Source organism: Scardinius erythrophthalmus, assembly GCF_964197995.2.
Source record: "Scardinius erythrophthalmus genome assembly, chromosome: 4".
NCBI classification, from domain to species: Eukaryota; Metazoa; Chordata; class Actinopteri; order Cypriniformes; family Leuciscidae; genus Scardinius; species Scardinius erythrophthalmus.
Window position 1 is genome coordinate 5902407 of NC_138224.1, and position 18201 is coordinate 5920607.

At 40.0% G+C, this 18201-nt stretch overlaps 2 protein-coding genes across 8 annotated transcripts in view; both read left to right on the top strand.

The window, feature by feature from the left end:
* The window catches only part of erc1b (ELKS/RAB6-interacting/CAST family member 1b), a 192658-nt gene extending 186004 nt beyond the window's left edge, over positions 1-6654 (top strand). For 4 of the 7 annotated variants that reach the window (XM_081363055.1, XM_081363057.1, XM_081363059.1 and 1 more), the window contains one exon: positions 4295-4579. In XM_081363055.1, the coding sequence (XP_081219181.1) occupies positions 4295-4432 (138 nt within the window). In that variant the 3' untranslated portion in view covers positions 4433-4579. Of the gene's footprint in view, positions 1-4294 lie in introns of all 7 variants that reach the window. The other 3 variants (XM_081363058.1, XM_081363061.1, XM_081363056.1) reach the window with 2 other exon arrangements.
* Positions 6655-14774: 8120 nt separating this feature from the next.
* The window catches only part of wnt5b (wingless-type MMTV integration site family, member 5b), a gene marked incomplete at its 5' end in the record, with an annotated part of 79446 nt that continues 76019 nt past the window's right edge, over positions 14775-18201 (top strand). Inside the window, one exon of the mRNA XM_081364501.1 lies at positions 14775-15659. The remainder of the gene's footprint in view (positions 15660-18201) is intronic.

Below are 18201 nucleotides of genomic sequence, written 5' to 3' on the forward strand. Positions count from 1 at the left end.
ACAGGTGACGAGATCATGAGAAGTTAAATCGGGCCAGGGCGGCCCTCACCTAAACCCGCCCCTGACACTGGGTGTTTTCAATGCTCTATTAGGATGTGATATTTTTTTAATATACTGCTTCTTGAGGAATGTGCTCACTTTTTGTATGAACTTGCATAGTAGTGATAGACAAGGTCGATTGATCTGTCAATTTTTGATCATCGTTAGCTGTTTGTGCCACATTCTGTGCATTTTGAGTAAACATTGTGCAACGTTTGCAGGCATTAGTAGCGCATATATCTGCAACATATATCCGGTATTGATATATGTTGACCTCTAATCATAAGCTTTTCATCTACTTTGGTCATCATTTGTGTGTTTCTGATCTACGTCTTTGTCTTGTCTCCTTTTGTGACCTCTCAGGTAGCGGTTTTCCTTCTTGCGTAGGATTTTGTGACATAAGTACCATTGTTTTGCATTATTATGCCTACTTAATTCCTGGCCAGGTCTGAAATCCAGGGTTTGACCAGCCCCCTCGCTCACTCAGAGGCCCTGAGATGGAAAGACTTTCGCTGGCATATCCGTCACCTCCCTTTTCAAAGCCTGAAAGCACCTAGCGTAGCATTAGCACTAGCACGTAAGGGGGCAGGACTTCTCCTCCCAGTGTGTTTGCCCTACAGTTGTGCAAACACCCGTCTGACGGATCGCCCCGCCTGCCCCCGGTGACCCACCGTGGCATGTTTTGATTCATTAATTATGAAATAGTTGCACGATCCAAACCTACACAAAAACACACATGAAAGGGAAACATATTTTATGATGTATGAATATTACTTCCAGTTATTGTTACAGATGTCTTTATCATTAACCTTGTTAAAGTTGGCGTTCATAGGCCAGGAGAGCCAAAGAAAATACTTTTGTGGGTTTTTGTGAAATATTCCACTTTCTATGGGCTTTGGTTCAGTGGCTCGTGTTCAAATCCGAAAAGCAATTTAAAAGCAGTACAGAGCCACGAAACACTGATTGTCCAGATAGGGCCAAGCAGAGGCCACGGACGGGGACCCGGGACAGTCTGGGTTCAGTGGGCTCTCCATCAAAAACTGAAACAGAAGCTGGTACACAGCTTAGTAGTATCTTCTTGTTTTCCAGTCATAAACATATCTAAACTTTTATTTTAAGCTAAATTGCATAAGATATGAAGACGTAATTTATATTGAATCACATTCATTTTTACATTCATGCACATACCTCACCTCTTGAATGTTTGTTTATTAATTATGTTTTCCGCTACTGGGAAATGTCTAGTACTCATCCATTTAACACATATTACCATATTTAAATCCATTGCACAAACGTCCACAGATCTTTCCCCAAAAACCAGTACAGAAAATGCAGAAAAGTTTGCAGATTCCCTTGCCCTGCCAATGGGATAAGAAAAATAAACATAACAGTTACATTCTCGATTATCAAACAATGATTATCTTAGTATCCTATGCTAGTTTATTGTGTTATGCAATTTTGCTTCTCAAGTTCTTATTTTAAAGATCTTTAAATGTTTTTACTGGAAAACAAGACAAAAATAGTGATTATGGTAATTGATAAACCATGCACATGCTTCAGCTCCCTTTATTAATCTTTTCCTACTCTCTTTGTCTCACACTGTTTGAATAATTAGCCCTCTTGATGAGAGTATATTTTTGTCTTTTTAAATCATTTGAATGAAAATAAACATTCTGCTGGCCACATTAGCATCTGTTTCCTGTGTGTGTGTGTGTGTGTGTGTGTGTGTGTGTGTGTGTGTGTGTGTGTGTGTGTGTGTGTGTGTGTGTGTGTGTGTGTGTGTGTGTGTGTGTGTGTGTGTGTGTGTGTGTGTGTAGTTAGTTAAGAGGCACCTGCTTCTGCCATGGCATATTTCCTGGCGTGCTTGGCACTGCCAGCACTAAGGAATCCCCCTTCCCTCCTCTCATTTCTCCACATCCCTTAGCCAAACCTCTACGGAAATCATTTGGAAAAAGGATTTGAGCATTAAAGATAACCACACCTGTGATTATCATTAGACAGAGGTGCTGTAAAATGTTAAATCCCTCTCTTTAGTTTAAGTTTCTTTTAATGAGCGGAAAATTAAACCTTTCGGGCAAATTCCAAGTGTTGAATTTTATATAACGATTTAAAAAGAAGTGCTTGGTGAGGTGATTTGTTTTCAGTAGTGTTTTAAGGGCTAGACGAGAGAGACAGAGAAGGACCCTCTTACTAGGGTCTCAGTCCGTATGAGCTCACATGTCTGCTGTCTGCAGCATCACCCCCACAGCTTTCTCATTTCTCATTGTCAGTTTGATTCGTTTGACTCCCTTCTCTTTGGGCTATTTAATAGTTCTCTGGACGCTTGTTACCTTTGAGTTTTCAACACCGGAGGAGAGTGGAACCAGTGTGCTGGATGGTACATCACTGTATGTCAATCTAACTGTAGTCTCACTTAGCCAGATCTTCAGACTGACTGCAGAAGGTCTGGACTCCATCACAGCTTTCATTGGCCAAAGACCGCCCAAGAGGATGTCTGAAAGACATGTAAAGCAACCAATCACAGTTCGTTTGGTTCCGCGTCATGTTCAGGGGCGTGGAAATGTAACATCGATTTCCTTACGATAACAGACCAGCGTGCATCTAATAAATTAGTCATTCAAGAACGTTGTGCAAGTTTACTGCAACAATGGCGCCGCGAACTTCACATACTTTTGAACATCCAGCGTTTAGTTGATCCTGATAAGCTCTTATCGTCGATGACAGCTTTCTTTTACCATGAGAGGGTTCCATGACAGCTTTGTTTCCAGGCAGAACGTTAAAGATTGTGACACACATGTCTCCCGGAAATCCTGACGAATTCAACCAATCAGATGGTGACTTTGAAACTCCCGAATTGTTTCCCGTTTTGTGCGCCTTATGTATCAGACGTCTAGCCTGACTTCGTCATACTCATATTCTAGTCAGAATGTGAGTCTGATACTGCTCCATAGAGCTTTGATTATAAGGCGTGTCTTAACCGAACCAGGAAAAAAAAAACTCTGCACTCAATTGGATAGACCTACAACCAATCAGAGCAACGCAGTAAGTGACGTATGTAGAGCGAAGCATAGTTGTCAACAGAGCTCAACTGCACACACGCAGGAAGAAGTAGTAAAGCAATAAGTAAAGTAATAATAAGGCACTCCATGAGTGCGACCAAAGGAAAAACCACTATGACCACAGGGTTTTCATTGCGTCCCATCTTCTTAGCGAACATCGGAGTCAGCTGATAAATTAAACTTTTGCCAAATCCCGTAGGAAGGACGGCAAACACATCTTTCCGATCAACAAATGCCTTGATTGCGGTTCTCTGTTCGTCTTTTAAAATTAATGCGCTGTCGATTTCTTTTATAACAGACGCGATAGCAGAATCTAAACATCTCAATTCTCCTGCTGCAGTCGTCTTTGTTGAAAACCAATTCAACCCAAGCGCTCTTTGGTGAAGTGGGTGATTACGTAACCGCAGATCATCTATCTGTCCATCATCGATTAAAGCCCGCCCTGGCAATTTGATTGGCTCGGCCTTCTGGGAGCCGAGCATAATTACTCCTCAACGGATCGAGTCCAGACCAAACTTCCCAACCAAAAAATTTTGTGGGCGGGGTTCGGGCTGGCACCCAGGCTATCAGACGTCAGAAACTGAGACTAGTCTTGTTGTATTATATTAAACAATAATAGTGGGTTACACTTTATTTTAAGGTGTTTGTGTTATAGTGTAATTAAACATTTAAGTACTGAGTAATAATAATTAACTACATGTACTTACTATAGGGTTATGGTAATGAATAGGAGTTGGTTAGGGTTAGTTGAATGTAATTATGCATCATGTGTAATAATGACACTGTAAAATTTAGTGTTACCTAATAGTGCTACTATTTTGTCAAGATGTAAGGGGTGTTAGGCTTAATGCAAAGCGGTAAAATCACTGTAACACAAATTAAAGTGAAGAATGAGGAATATTATAGTATTTATTTTGTTGATTATTTTACAAATGTTGAAATTGGAGTCTAAAGTTAACATTCGCCAAAATTGGCTTTGAGTAAATGAAACATTGTATGATTCCAGTTGAATTGTAAGAATGAAAATATGGTGCATCTTCTAAGAATTTTTTGTCAGTGGAAAATCTACTACTTCACCTTGATGCTTTAGGTTTTTGCTTTAACTCCGTGCTTGGTCATTTTACAGCCAAAAAACAGGATGCTAGATTTCTAAAATGTATTATTAAAAAACACTTTTTTTATCTCTGTTTCCCCAGCTGGAATCTGAGCTGGAGCAGTGTGAACGAGAGAGCGCCGAACTGCAGGAATACGCAAACTCCGTCCTACAGCAGATCGCCGATCACTGCCCGGACATTCTGGAGCAGGTGGTCAACGCTCTGGAGGAGTCATGCTGACTGGACCACAGTCCTGCCCCCTCCTCTCTTCCTACTTCTCCTTCCCTTTCTTCTGTTGTTCCCTTCATTTCACAGGATGCCAGAACACAAACTCTCTCACCCTCATGCACAATTCAAAGGACAGACACATACGGGAGAGAGTGACAGCTCACAAGTCAAGTGCACGCTTGGATTGGCTTTTGGGGTGTGGGAATGGTGGGCTTTCCTTCTGCCATCCCCTACCACCAGATTCATCCTCTCTGCACCTTCAGAATCCAGTTTACATAAACACGGGAAAGAAGGAACCGAAAGGAGGAAATGAGCAACAGAGAAGCTCAGTATTATAAGACATGTTCACTTATTTAGTCTGTCTCTGAAAAGCGTCCTGCAGGAGGTGGTTCTCTCTGTGAGGGGCAGGAAATAGTCTCCTTATCTTGATATACACTATTGCCGCTGCTCTTAAAAGCTGCAGGATTTTGAAAGCGTTTTGAAGAAATTTAGACACCCCCCCCCCCTCCTTTCCCATTCCCCCTTTTTTTTGTAGATGCTGTGTTACTGACGTTAAATTATGGGTCATTCGCGGAGGGCAAAACTCCTGCACTTTCAAACCATCTGGTTTCACTCAAAAGTTGGTTAATGCTCCGGTTGTGCCAGCAGACAGTCCGTGAGGACTTAAACATACTTTTACTATCGTAGTCAGTAGCAGGTTTAGATTACTGCAGCCCCCACCATCTGGGAATTCACTATTGACTTGGTTACTGGCCGATTTTCTCCCAATGTCTCGTTCATAAAAGTTATGAAACGGACAATATGGGTAATGTTATCCCGTATGCACCTGTCACCAGCTAAAGAAACCACAGCCCTGGTTTGTGTCTGTTAAAGGTGAGAGGAAGAAAATTATTTGCCTTGGAAGTTGTAGGTTTATTGCTGCTAACATTTGTCTTTGCATGTGGCAGGTTTGGTTTGGTTATGTTTTTCTTTTTTTCCCGTGGCCGGCTCTCTGATGCCGAGGGCGGTAAAACAGTGGGTCTATTGCCGACGCAGATGTGTGGACGTAGAAGTGCCTCATCATCAGAGAGCAGCTGCCACACATCACTGGAATAGGAAAATAGGCACCTATCACTCATTCCATACTCTGAAAACTATGTGGTCTCACACTGGGATGAAGACTGGCAGTAGTTTCTCAGTTTGCTCGCTCTTGAGTTGGAGACTACAGGGTTGTTCTTCTTCTTTTTTTTTTCTTCTTTTTCTTTTTTTGATTGATTGGGTCAAATAAGAGGAGTTGTTTACATAACTTCTTTTATTCCACTCAGATGCAACTTGTTTTTTGCGGTTGCTTTGTGATCACCCCATCAGAGATAACATCAAGCTTTGATCCCAAGCATCTTGCATGTACCATCATGCTCCTCTCTCTCTTTGCTTGGCTTCATATGATCATCCTCAGACCCGGGCGTCTCTGTTAGCACAGCCGGCAGGTGTATCCTTTTTCACTTTATGGTTATATGGGTCTATATCCGTTGGCATTGGGTGTCCATCTCTGGACCGACCACAGGAGTGATAAGACACAACCTTGTTCAACTCGCGATAACTGTGGTTGCCTCATCGTGCGGATCGGCCAATGCTTTAAAGTCCAGAGTCAACTTCCCCTCCCGCTGCCCCTGTGGATGACACTGGGCGTAACATGCCCTCTGCTCCTCTCTCTCTATATCTCCTCATCCCTCCCTCATTCATGCCTGCGTGTAGTTTATGGCTCTGACCTGCTGTGCTGTGTTAGTCATACTCCTCTCGGCACGATAAGCTCGACAGACAAGACAAACAGCACGAGTTCACAGCGAATATAATCATCTCGCTCCCACACGCTCCCGTATCACCACACCACCTCTCCTCATGCCCATTCTCACTAGCAAACAGACATGTGATGTTGGGCCAGACTTTACCCAGATTTGATTGACCTCCGAGTCATTCTGAGTCACATAGAACTAGTACACAAATGTCCTCCATGATTCATGTTTGTTTGTCTCTTTTAATGATTTAGATCAGAAGAAGAGTAGTTGGTTGAATCTCATGAAAACACATTTAGGTCATATGTTACCCCAAAATCATTAGGAAAATGTATCGCAACCTTATTTTCATGATAACAACATTTCGCCTTAAAATGCTCGAGGCATTTGCATTGTTTTTATTATTATTATTACTGTTATTAATATTGTAATTCTCAATGGTGTTGCTCATGAGATTCTGATTACAAAAACATACGGCATTACAGTTAAAAAAAAAAATCCTCTGCAAATCATAAATATTAATTAAATGAATATTCAATATTTTATTTTATTTAGCATAAATTAAAATCAGTAAAACAAATACAAAATTGGTGTAAGCATTTTACAATTTATATATTTTTTGTCACATTACAGTTTTCATAAACAATATATAATTTTTGATTTCTGTGTCCCTAAACTGTTTCATGAGATTCACCCAAATGCATTTATAAGTAAACCAAGCTTAATTTATGGGTATATGGGGCCACTTTAACATCATATTCCCACGCTTATGTGGGCAATGCCAAGAAAACGCCCGTTCGCGTGCCATTCTCACCCTTGGCACAGTAGATCTTATTGCAGTCATATACAATGCATCTCTGTAAAGTATTTTACAGTTTTATGCTCTTAATTACCACTGATGGACTTCCTTATGAAGACTTGAATGTGACGAGCAGCTCTGTTGGGCTTTTAAAATGAAACAGCTGATGGATGAGGCCCATCCTGTTTTTCATCTGTCGCTTTCTTTCCGTCTGCTATCTCATTCACACACAAACACAGTTTTTGGCCGTCACCCGTGGGTCTCTGAAACGTGGGCTCAGTTATCTCCACCGTGGCTGAATCTCCCCGCTTAGACTAAACACAGACCCTTCGCGCACACACTCACTATCACAGAGACGCTCTGGCGATTTATGTCCTTCAGTACAGGAGCTGGCCTCTTACCGCCGCTCAGCTTAGAGCACTCCGGAGAATTCACTAAGAAAACAAAAAGAAGGAACGCTGTGATAACCGGGATCAGATCAGAGAAAGAATGACCCGGCGCTTTTGCAGAGGGTGTTATTGTGTGTTGAGTGAGTGTCTCTCTGGAGCTCTGCTATTTGTGTGATTGCTGGTTATAGGCAGACCTAATCACACAGAAGAGCATGGAAATTCCCTGCAGGCTTCGGATCGCTCCGTATGTTCGGAGGCTTCCCTGTCTCAGTGATTCCTCTGTGTGTTTTTGAAGAATTAAAGAGATCTACACCAGCGTTCTCTGCTCTAGCTAATCACCAAAGCTGCACAACTATTCTGTAGCACTTCATATGAAGCCTGTATATATCACCTTATAACACTGCGTAATTATAACAGTTTTATATAGTATAAAACTTGTGTAATCGTGTTTACACCTTTAAGACATGAAAACAACACATGAAATTTTGTATTTATCATGTTAATGCTTTTTATTTTAAGGTGTAACCATTAGACAAGTATTCTAGTGCATTAAAACTAGTCGTAATTATTCATAAGTACTTTAAACTGATAAGTTCCATAAACAGAATGTTTTATAATGCATTATATAAGCTGAATTGTTAGAAAATGGCCCAATTCTGTTTGTATAATGCATTATAGCGCTATATACCTGAATTCACTCTATATAATCACCCTATATAACCCTATACAGGCTTCATAGAAGGGTATTATATTTATTTTGTGACCGTGATGGCGCATAACTGCTTATAGCATACGTTTCACAAATCGTTTTTCGCACGCCACTCCCGTTAATTTATAGCGGAGCAGCTCATAGGATGTGGTCAGCTGACTTTCCATAGCGTTTGGCTTTTTACATCTACCTGGCTTGAAAGTGTGTTCAGCCACGAGTGTGAATGAGCATGAGGTTTTGCTTCATGTTCTAGTATGAGCATTTTTCATCCTCATTAAACTCAGCGAGGCATGTCTGTGGAGGGTGAGAGAGAAAGAGCAAGCGTGGGACGGTCAGCGAGGGCCCGACTTCTAATGCGTATATTTTCCAGACTCTCATTTTGCTGTCTAGATTTTTATTCAACCCTATTTTGTCCTATAACATAGACATTTATCACAATGTCTACTTTTTTAAGTCTCTCTATGTCCCATAATTCTTAGCGTTAATCGGTAGTGCTGCCAACCTGGCCTCCTGAGTTTTGTCACACAGATGCTATAATCCCATTTTATTCGTTACTAAAGACAAATACCTTGACGCAACTGTGAGAACACTGCTAGAAGACGTCTTGTACACACATACAGAAATCTATATTTATATATGTTAATGGCTGAACAGTTTGCACAAGCGTCTGGGGAAGAGAATATATCCGTCTGAACAAAATGGCTGTCTGCCTTTAAAAAGAAAAAAAAGAAACACTAACATTTGTTTTGAAATGAAAATGAAAGAAGAAGCCTTTCTAAGTGTCAAATCAAAGCTGTTAACAAAGATTTTCAAAATTGTTACCATGTGGTTGATGATGTACTGTTGCTATCTTCTCCGCATCTCGCTGGGTTTTGATTCCCACTCACCTTACAGCTGTTATTCTTTTCCCTTTGGGATTGTTTGTTTTTGTTTTGCAGTCCTTGATAGTGTGCGTGATTGCAATGTTTTATATTCCAAAACATGTATGTCTGTTCTCGAGGGCTGGAGAAACATCTGTGACCGTGTTTCGAGGGGACTGAGAGATGCCAAGACCTTTGCTTGAGAACTGTGATCCTAATAGCACTCTGGGTTGCTGGAAAGTCAGTGTTATTTTAGGTTTAGCGTCGTTTATGTGTTTTCAGGAGATAATAAGCATGGTTGCGTTGACCTTTTTGGTCAGATGATCAGCATCAGTCGTCACGAAGCCTCACTCGTCGCTCGTAGTCATTTATTGCACGCGTAAACACACTCAGACTTTTTATGGCCTCCTAAGTAGATTGCTTATTAAATTGTTTACTTATTAACTCATCTTGAATTGTCATTATTTACCCAAGCGGTCCGTCAACGCGTCCACATTTTTCATACATTACTTCCCTCCACTTAGTGTGATGGACTGAGACTGTTTAAAGCATGAAACCACATAAAACATCCACTGAAGGATTTGGCAAGTTTATGTCTGACTTTCCGTTCTCCATCTGAGCGAATTCGGTGCCAAACGAAGCTAGTCAGCTCTAGAAAGTGCCACAAATAATAACTTGCCTGTCGTTCATCAGCAACCAAAGCCAGGTCACGTGACCTTTTACTGTTTATATCATGTTTGCTTTCTATTTAAACCTTTAAACCTTAATTGACACGATAAGAGGTCAAACCGAAACCAACGCCAGCTAGATGAGACACCAGAACGGACGCCTTTATTAAGTGTGTAATAGAGTTGAATGAAGCAGCATTATTCGCAAGGACCTAATCTTCATTTCAACTCAATGTGGTATCAGTCATTTTTTAGACTGTTACAAAAGTTCTGTGTGCCTATAAGAGAACATGTAAAGCTTGAAGTTGGCGCTTAATGTGGTATCTTCTTTTTTCCTCTGGATTTTGTCCTAAGAGTGTCAGCCCTCAATATCACCCCATTCACATCATGTTCTCTTGGCTCCAGCAACCCTGCCTTCTGTCACAGTAAAGGTCTGTCTTTTCTTATGATTCATGCTCTTTTTCTACGCAGTACACTGAAACACTGTCAAGGAGGATTCTCGCCCTTTCCCCTTTCATTTAATGAAGAAAAATAAATGGAAACATGTCAACTTTAACCCAAAGCTGGTCATCTTTCATGTCTTTTTTTTTCTTCTTTTTTCACATTCACAAAAAATACTGCCTTATGTCTGTGTGGAAAGATGAAAAGATTTCTGTAAAAAGGAAATGAAAAATAGCAAAAAGGCGTATTGTATTCAGCTTTTGCCTTTGTATGTATATAAACTCTATCATTCAGTCCTTTATTGTGTTTTGGTCTTTTCTGTCATACATTCATATTCTACAGTTTATCATTCTTCTCTGTTCCAAACTTAGTAAGCTGCCTACCTAGACTGTGTTATATAGGTGCTCCAATGGAGGCCACGGTTCATTCAAAAGGTAAAACGTAGAATCACATGTATCTTAAGAGGTAAGATGTTCCCAGAACGCTTGTTGATTATGAAATCTGAGCTAGTATCCATACAAATATTTCCCTCTAATTGAAAATTGACCATGTTAGCCATGTGTTTTACGCTTACAAACAGCAAAATCTTTTTGGAATCAATTGAGTCATGTTTGGTGGCACTTTTAGAGCTTTCCAAATGAGTCATATTATGACGTTGCATTTCAGTCAGTTCAAAGAGTGGCTGCCTATGTAGACAGTAAACAGCAGGATCGCTCACTAGGTTGTGGATCAGAGCTAATGTGTTCTGTAATTACTCTGAGTCAACCCATAAGAGTCATATCTGTGTAACCTGTATTGTTGCAGTGGCATCCCCAGTGTTCAGCGGGAGCCTCCCGTCAGACTGAAAGAAACTTTTTTGATACCGATTATCTCAACCCACAAAAAAGGAACACAGATGGCCCGTTGAGATGTCTTGGTTTCCTCCTCCAGCTTTTTGTACAGACCCCCCAAGGACTGGATTTATTGCCGATTACACATCAGCACTTAGGCCACCCAGCAGAGTTCCTGTTCGAGTTTACACTCCTCATTTTACGATATACAACTTGCATGCAGTATACATCAAGTAGCGACTAGAGCATGTAGAGTGGGAAAGATCCCGTCGCTTTAGGAAAATCACTGGCTAAACAACAGGCAATGAGAAGAATACGACCACTATTTAAACCACCATTTAAATGTGCCAATTTCAAGGGAATTTCCCCCTGGGAAGGCCTTACTTATGTACGGAGCCTGGTCCAGAAATCACAGGAGCTCCGCCGGATTCATACTTTCAGAGTATGTGCCGTTCCATGAAGAATTAACTTCTCAACCATTAATGAGGCACAAGGTATGCAGGTGTGTAGTGTAAATACATTTCCAGACAGGTCACATCCATACTGCAACTGCACAGAAGGGAAGCAAGCATATTTTGACCACGGTTGTGCCATTCAGAGTTGAATTAAGTGTCCAATTCGGTCCCATATTTTGAATTGTATTTGAATTAAGGATGCAAATTGATATTGCTATCGCTATAATAGCATTGCTAATAATATATAAATAATAATATTGCTATAATAGCAAATTGCTATTGCTATGCAACTTTCCTGTGACTCAAACAGTAGAGCGTTGGCACTTGCAACGCCAAGGTCATGGGTTCGATTCCCAGGGAAAGCAAGAACTGATAAGAATGTAAATGTGTACCTTGAAATACAATGCAAGTCGCTTTGGATAAAAGCATCTGTCAAATGCATAAATGTAAATGTATTTGAATTGAATGTCAGCAAGTATAATTAATGGCCTGTTTGAAAGTTTTTCAATAAGTTTTGAAAGCCTGATAAAAAATGGATAGATAGATTGATATGAAAAGAGCTGCTCAGCTCTGGATAGATAAATGGATGGATTGATGCATGGAAAGATTCCAATTCAACTTCCTATAGATTTGACCAATTTATATTGACACACAAGAATCAAAAGCAAGCCCATTCTAATTTTTGCGTGACCCTGATTGTGATGCGGTGGTGCACCTCAGGAATGAGGGAGTCTGGAATCATCACGCTGCTACTCCCGGAGAAGCACACCAGCCAATGATTGGCAACCATCTCTATCCCATAAAGCCCTATATCCAAACAAGAGTGGCCTGTAGAGCTCTCTTTCTGTTTAAAGTGCATGTATATATAGAAATACTTCTGCATATGTTTTTACAGAGAGGCACAGAGGATAAGAGGTCCGTGTGTGGGTGTGGAAATGATGTGGTTTCAGCCGTAGTGGCCAAAGGAACACTGATTGCAAAAAGCAAGCGGAGAGAGTGAAAAAAGAACAGCAAGCGCCTAAAATAAACGCCGTGTCTATAGGATAGAGAAACATGGAAAAAAGCGTATTTTTTCACATCACTTGACTTCATGAAGGTCATAAAGAAAACAAGACCCGTCACTTACATGAATGCGGTGCATTGTCTGGGTTTTGTGGTGAGTCGCACTCGACAATTTGACCGTATTACTTGGAAATGGCATTATCATAAGCTAAGTTTGCTTTAGCGCATATAGATCTGCGCTAACTATGTGACAGCGCATAGGGGAAGGTTATGAGAGAGATATGTGAGAAGAGAACTAGAGTGTTTTTTACCCGTGCATAACGCATAATGGTGGTCTTAATTTCTCTGTGATAGTCTGGACCCTGGTTATGAATCATCTCCCTCCCTTAAAACAATTATGCTGTTTTTAAATCTCAAGTATCAGCACACTTCTCTTCTTCAAACGCTCGATTTGAGGTGTCATTCATGTCGGTGCTGGATGAGTTACGGCCTAAAGTTTCATACTTAAGGTTGGCAGTTTGTTGAAATCCCTAACCTTTGGTGTGAGCAATGGTTATACAGTGATACTTGCCTTAGCAAGCAGAACTAATGATAGATTGAACAGAACGCAGAGAGTTTCTGCTGACTAGCCTTTTTTTAGGAAAACATATTAAAAACTAAGATAAACAGACAGAGCTGTGCTGGGACTTTACCTGTACTGTAAATCAGAAGTGATCTTGCTGAAATTAACAGGCTTGTTGAGAGTTAAACAACTAATTACAAGGCCATTATTAAGTGCACACGCACGCACACATGTACAAAGAACCAGACATGTAAGAGCCATTACAAGCTCTGACAGGTTTCTAGAGGATGATCTTACCTGGAGCTTCAAAAACAGCCCTGGATGAAACGGCAGCTCGAAAGAATGTCTGTCTGTCCCGATCCAACTGCTGAGAAACAGAACAATGTCAAGACAAACTCTGGGAAACTGCTGAAATGGCTTTATTTCAGTGAAGAAGACAAGCTTGCACTCATTTCATATATAGGTAATGAATGGAGCAATTCTGAGAAGGGTTTTGGGAACCGAGTCAGAGCCCGAGGACGGGAGCTGGGTTTGATTATGTACAGGAGTGATCGGGTCCTAGGATGTTTGTCAGATAAAAGCTGCATCACGTTTTTAGCTCGTCTCTATCGTGGCCGTTTCGACACGCTTACACTTTGCATGCGTTTGATCTGACGAGAGGGAGAGGGTTCAAATGCCTCGTCTTCCCATGACAATCGCCGTGTCGGTCAGCTCACCATTTCCACTGAGAGACCGGTTCGAAATGAAACTTTAGAAGGTCCCTTATAATACCTTCATCCCTCAGTGTTGTTACAACAATTGGGATGGGAAAAGGGCTCAGCAGATTGAGATGTTATCGATACTTTTGTCAGAATCTTTCACACTCATTGCCAGCAGAAAGCTCCAGATGTCAGAGGTGGGCACGCAGCGGTAGATCAGGTCCATATGTGCACCGTGACTCAGGAGTGTGTGTTCTGGAGGAATGGAGTTGGGTCTGACCCGCCGGCCCCTCCACGCTCGTTAAAGCAATGCCTTCACATGTGGAAACCCGAGACGCCTCTCCTGCGTGTTTGTCCTCCATTGTCATCTACCGTTGGTTCAGTCGCTCCATATGGAGCTCAGAGCCAAGAGTATGATTGTTGTATTTATGCGTTTATGCAATCTGTGTGCAGCATGAAAATGATCAGATTCAAATTACAGCGCACTGTTATTCAAAACCGTGTTGTTAAACGACATAAACGTTGCATATTATTGTGTCATGCTTATATGCGTATTATTCCATTTTATACATTATGGGTTGATGTAAAATGTGACAAACTATTTTAAACAAATGTTACCATTTTCCTAAAATGATATATTTAACCTAAAACGACTTTTATTATTATTATTATTATTATTATTATTTGACATTAAGATTGTAGGTCAAAATACTTTTATATTTTAAATATATTTACTATTATGTTAGTGCTGTCAAATCAATTCATCACGATTAATTGCATCTAACATAAAAGTTAATTTAATATGTTTGTGACACACACACATATACTGTGTGGCATGAGTTATATGTATTTATATACATATATGATATATAGTATACTGTATATGTATACTGTGTGTACATACACACAAATATATAAACAAACTTTAATGTTAGATGCAATTAGTCGTGATTAATTGATTTGACAGCACTAATTTATGTATATATGTAAATGTAAAATGAAATAAAACTAAAAGTGTGACGTTTTCTGCCCAGTTGTATACGTGTGTTTTATAGAAAGTTAAACACTGTAAATGAGTATTTCAAAACTCTTGAAAAGTTTGAAATGGGTTTCCCAAAGTACACCCCGGCCTGCCACAATAAAGATCATCTCTCTTATAAAAACTAATTACTACAACTTTATTGTCTGACTAATAGGAGCAGTGGTTGGGACGCTGTTCCAAGTGTTCGTCGAATGGCAGGGCGCTGTTGGAGGACTGTGGTTTCTCTCCCTCCCCTGTGTCGAAGCTGGAGAGATGGGGAGGGCAGGCCCATGAGGAGGCAAAGCGCAAACTAGTCAAAACTCACTCTTTCACCCCCCTGCCTGCGGACTGAAGCAGTCGCTGGAGTTTCTTCGTCGTCTGCTTTAGGTTTTGGGTTAAGAGCCCGAACAGCCTCTGGAAAGAAAAGAGGGGGGAAGTTTGAAAAGGTTTCCGTATTTCCTGCGCAAAAGGAGGATTTAATGCAGAACTGAAGTTTTAAGCGCAAAAAGTTGTGAATGCATGAGCTCTGTGAGGTGGACTGAATGACTCCAGACTGCTTTTGTCGGCTAATTTCTTTAATAAGGAGGAAAAGGCTTTAGTCGCCCCTGTTGCGCACCGCACGCGCAGCGCGTTTGTTTGCGCTCTTGTCAAACTATCGAATGTTTAATTGACACCTGTTGCGTGACGTCGTAATGCACTGTAGCCCGGTGAGTGTATCAAAAGTTTGAAAAAATTAAATCGAGTCATTTTCGCGGAACTTTTTTTCTGTGTGTGCAATGGACAGCGCCGTGTTTTGGAGTAGCTATGTTTTTGTTGTAAGTGAATGAAAGAGAGAAAAACACTGGAAACTCGAGTGCCAATGTTCAATTGATCGGAGGTGGAATTGTTTCATGTTTTCAAAAGTAACCAAGCGCTTCAAACGAACATAACGGAGAGCAGAAGACCAAGTTCAGCTGTCAAGACTTCAACTCTGTAACTTTGGAGGAACTTTTGGAGACCTACACTGAACGGATAGATCGAGATCTGCAAACAAGTAAGCTCTAGTTACTATCAAACCTAAAAGATGTAGCACACATTGTTTGGAAAGGATGTTTGTTGATGTTGCCTGGAGCGTGTGGTTGTTTCAGAACATGCCTTGAGAAGGTTTGTGCCGGCCAGCGAAACGTACTGGCTTCATAAACCCGATTTATCTCAAGGTTCCTGCAAAAGTATGTTTTTGCTTAAGGCATGAGAGAGAGAGAGAGAGAGAGAGAGAGAGAGAGAGAGAGAGAGAGAGAGAGAGGGGGGTGAGCTGCAGCACCATCGGTTTGAGCAATTACAGAAATTAGTTACAGGAGCAAAGTCACTGTCACCTACCTGAGGTCACACTTTGTCCAACAAATATATGAAATATATAATATATAAAAAATATATTACTTCTAGTCTCGTTTAACATTTGATTTGCGTTCATGCTGAGGGATATTAAATGACAAAACGAGTAGCCTATTATCTGAATCAGTATCTCTTGTTTGACACCCACAGAAGCTTTCGTGTACATTAAAAAATAAATAGTTTTAAAAAATGGAAATATTGAGCAGACAGGGAGTGTTTTAACACTTTGCACATAATGGGACCGTGTGTAGGCCTGCGTTTGACACAGCCGTGCAATTCACTAACACTCTCATCTCTCACAATTATGCTTTATGCATTTATTATCCCTTTTTAAGCGAAGTGCAAAATAAATGTGTCCTGATTGTTGACCATTTGGATAAAAATAGCATGGAGCAGAAGTGAAATTATTTTATTATTTTATTCACGCGCATAATGTTTTCATAATGCATGTTTTCTATTAGCGTTACAACCCTGTTTGTAGGGTTGCATCTCTCTTTGTACTTGAATTAAGCTAATTTACGTAAATTGTAGATTTATGAAGTACGTAAATATGTAACAGACAAATATGGAAATACTAGCAGCTAGCTATATAAAGTTGGAGACACAGATAAAAACAAAAAAATGTTTTCATCTCTCCTAACGAGTCTTATTTAGGCTAGCAATCGTTTAAAGAACACTCATATGCTGTTAATTTTATAATGGCCCAATGTTTAAAACGTCTCACTTTTTTACAGTTAATTTTAGACTGGGATACTAAAATAATCTGAGTCACTTACCGGTCTTTAGTCTCAGTTTGGGGCACAAATGTTTGAAATTATTATCTGGATCGTGCCGGGACTTCCTTGCGAAAATAGGCTACTTCATGTAATGTGTTGAAGCTGAAAAATGATTGACAGTTGGTGACTTTTGGTGCAGCTTTTAAATAAGCCATCTGTAGTTTGTCAATTAAAAAAAAAAATCTCGTGCGTTTGAAAAGCGCCAGGTATAAATTATGGGGGTTGATTCTTGAAGCCAGGATTTTTAAAGCGTCAATTCTTTTACAACAGCTGTTGTTACATATTTATGTAATTTAACAGTGTTTTCAAACGTTTGAATAACCCCAGAAATTAGATTACAAATTAGTCACAGCGGCTCGCGAATGGAAGTTGTTCACCATGACGAGGTAACCATAGCAACAGCACGGTGCTCGAGCGTTTGCCGTTAAGATCAATACTGGATAGCGACGAAATCATTATTTATCGTGTTATTATATATTTACACTTAAAAGTATAGTTCGACCAAAAATTTAAATTCTGTCTTCATTTCATTTACTCACCCTCAAGTTGTTCCTAACCTGTATGAGTGTGTGTCTTCTGTTGAACACAAAAGAAGATATTTTGAAGAATGTGAGCCCCATTGACTTCCATGGTATTTTTTCTTCTTCTATGGAAGTCAAAGGGGCCCATCAACTATTTGGTTATACCAACATTCTTCGAAATATCTTCTTTTGTGTTCAGCAGAAGAAATTAATTCATACAGGTTTGTAAAAGTGAGTAAATGATAACAGATTTTTCATTTTGGGGTGAACTATCCCTTAAAGAAATATATCACAAAGTAACCTATAGTGTATTTGTGTGAAACGTCTTTAAGACGGTTTAACTATGATTGAAAATATATTGTAGAATTGTCAGGCCTGTGTATATTCACATTGTTTGAAGATTATCAAGCAATAACTATCTGTAACAACACAGACGTAATTAACTTTTTTCTTTTTTCTTTATTTTTGTGCTAAAGTAATTCTCCATAAAAATTGCTTGTACTACAATACTTGACATTTTTAACACTAAATGATTTTTTATATCCTGGGAGATTGTCATGGATTCCAAATTGTGAAATATTATTTAAGTCTTAATGTGTTGGAAAATATAAGATGTTTTGAAGGGTTAACAAACATTATGCAAAATGTTGCCTGCTTCTGTTTTGTTTGATTATTATGGATATTTCTTGTGTTGCTCTCTCCAAAGTTTGTGTTTGTGTAATGTAAAGCTACCTTTTCAGTGCCTCTGGAATGATAAGAAGATTCTTGTCTGCTGGGCCAAAATAGTTTCTAACCGCAAAAATATAAACAGGTGTCGTTTAACCAAACACGTGAAGATTTAGATGTACTCTGAGGCTCTCTTTTATCAGCTCCAACTGAAGAACAGACAGTGGGAAGCAATATCTCC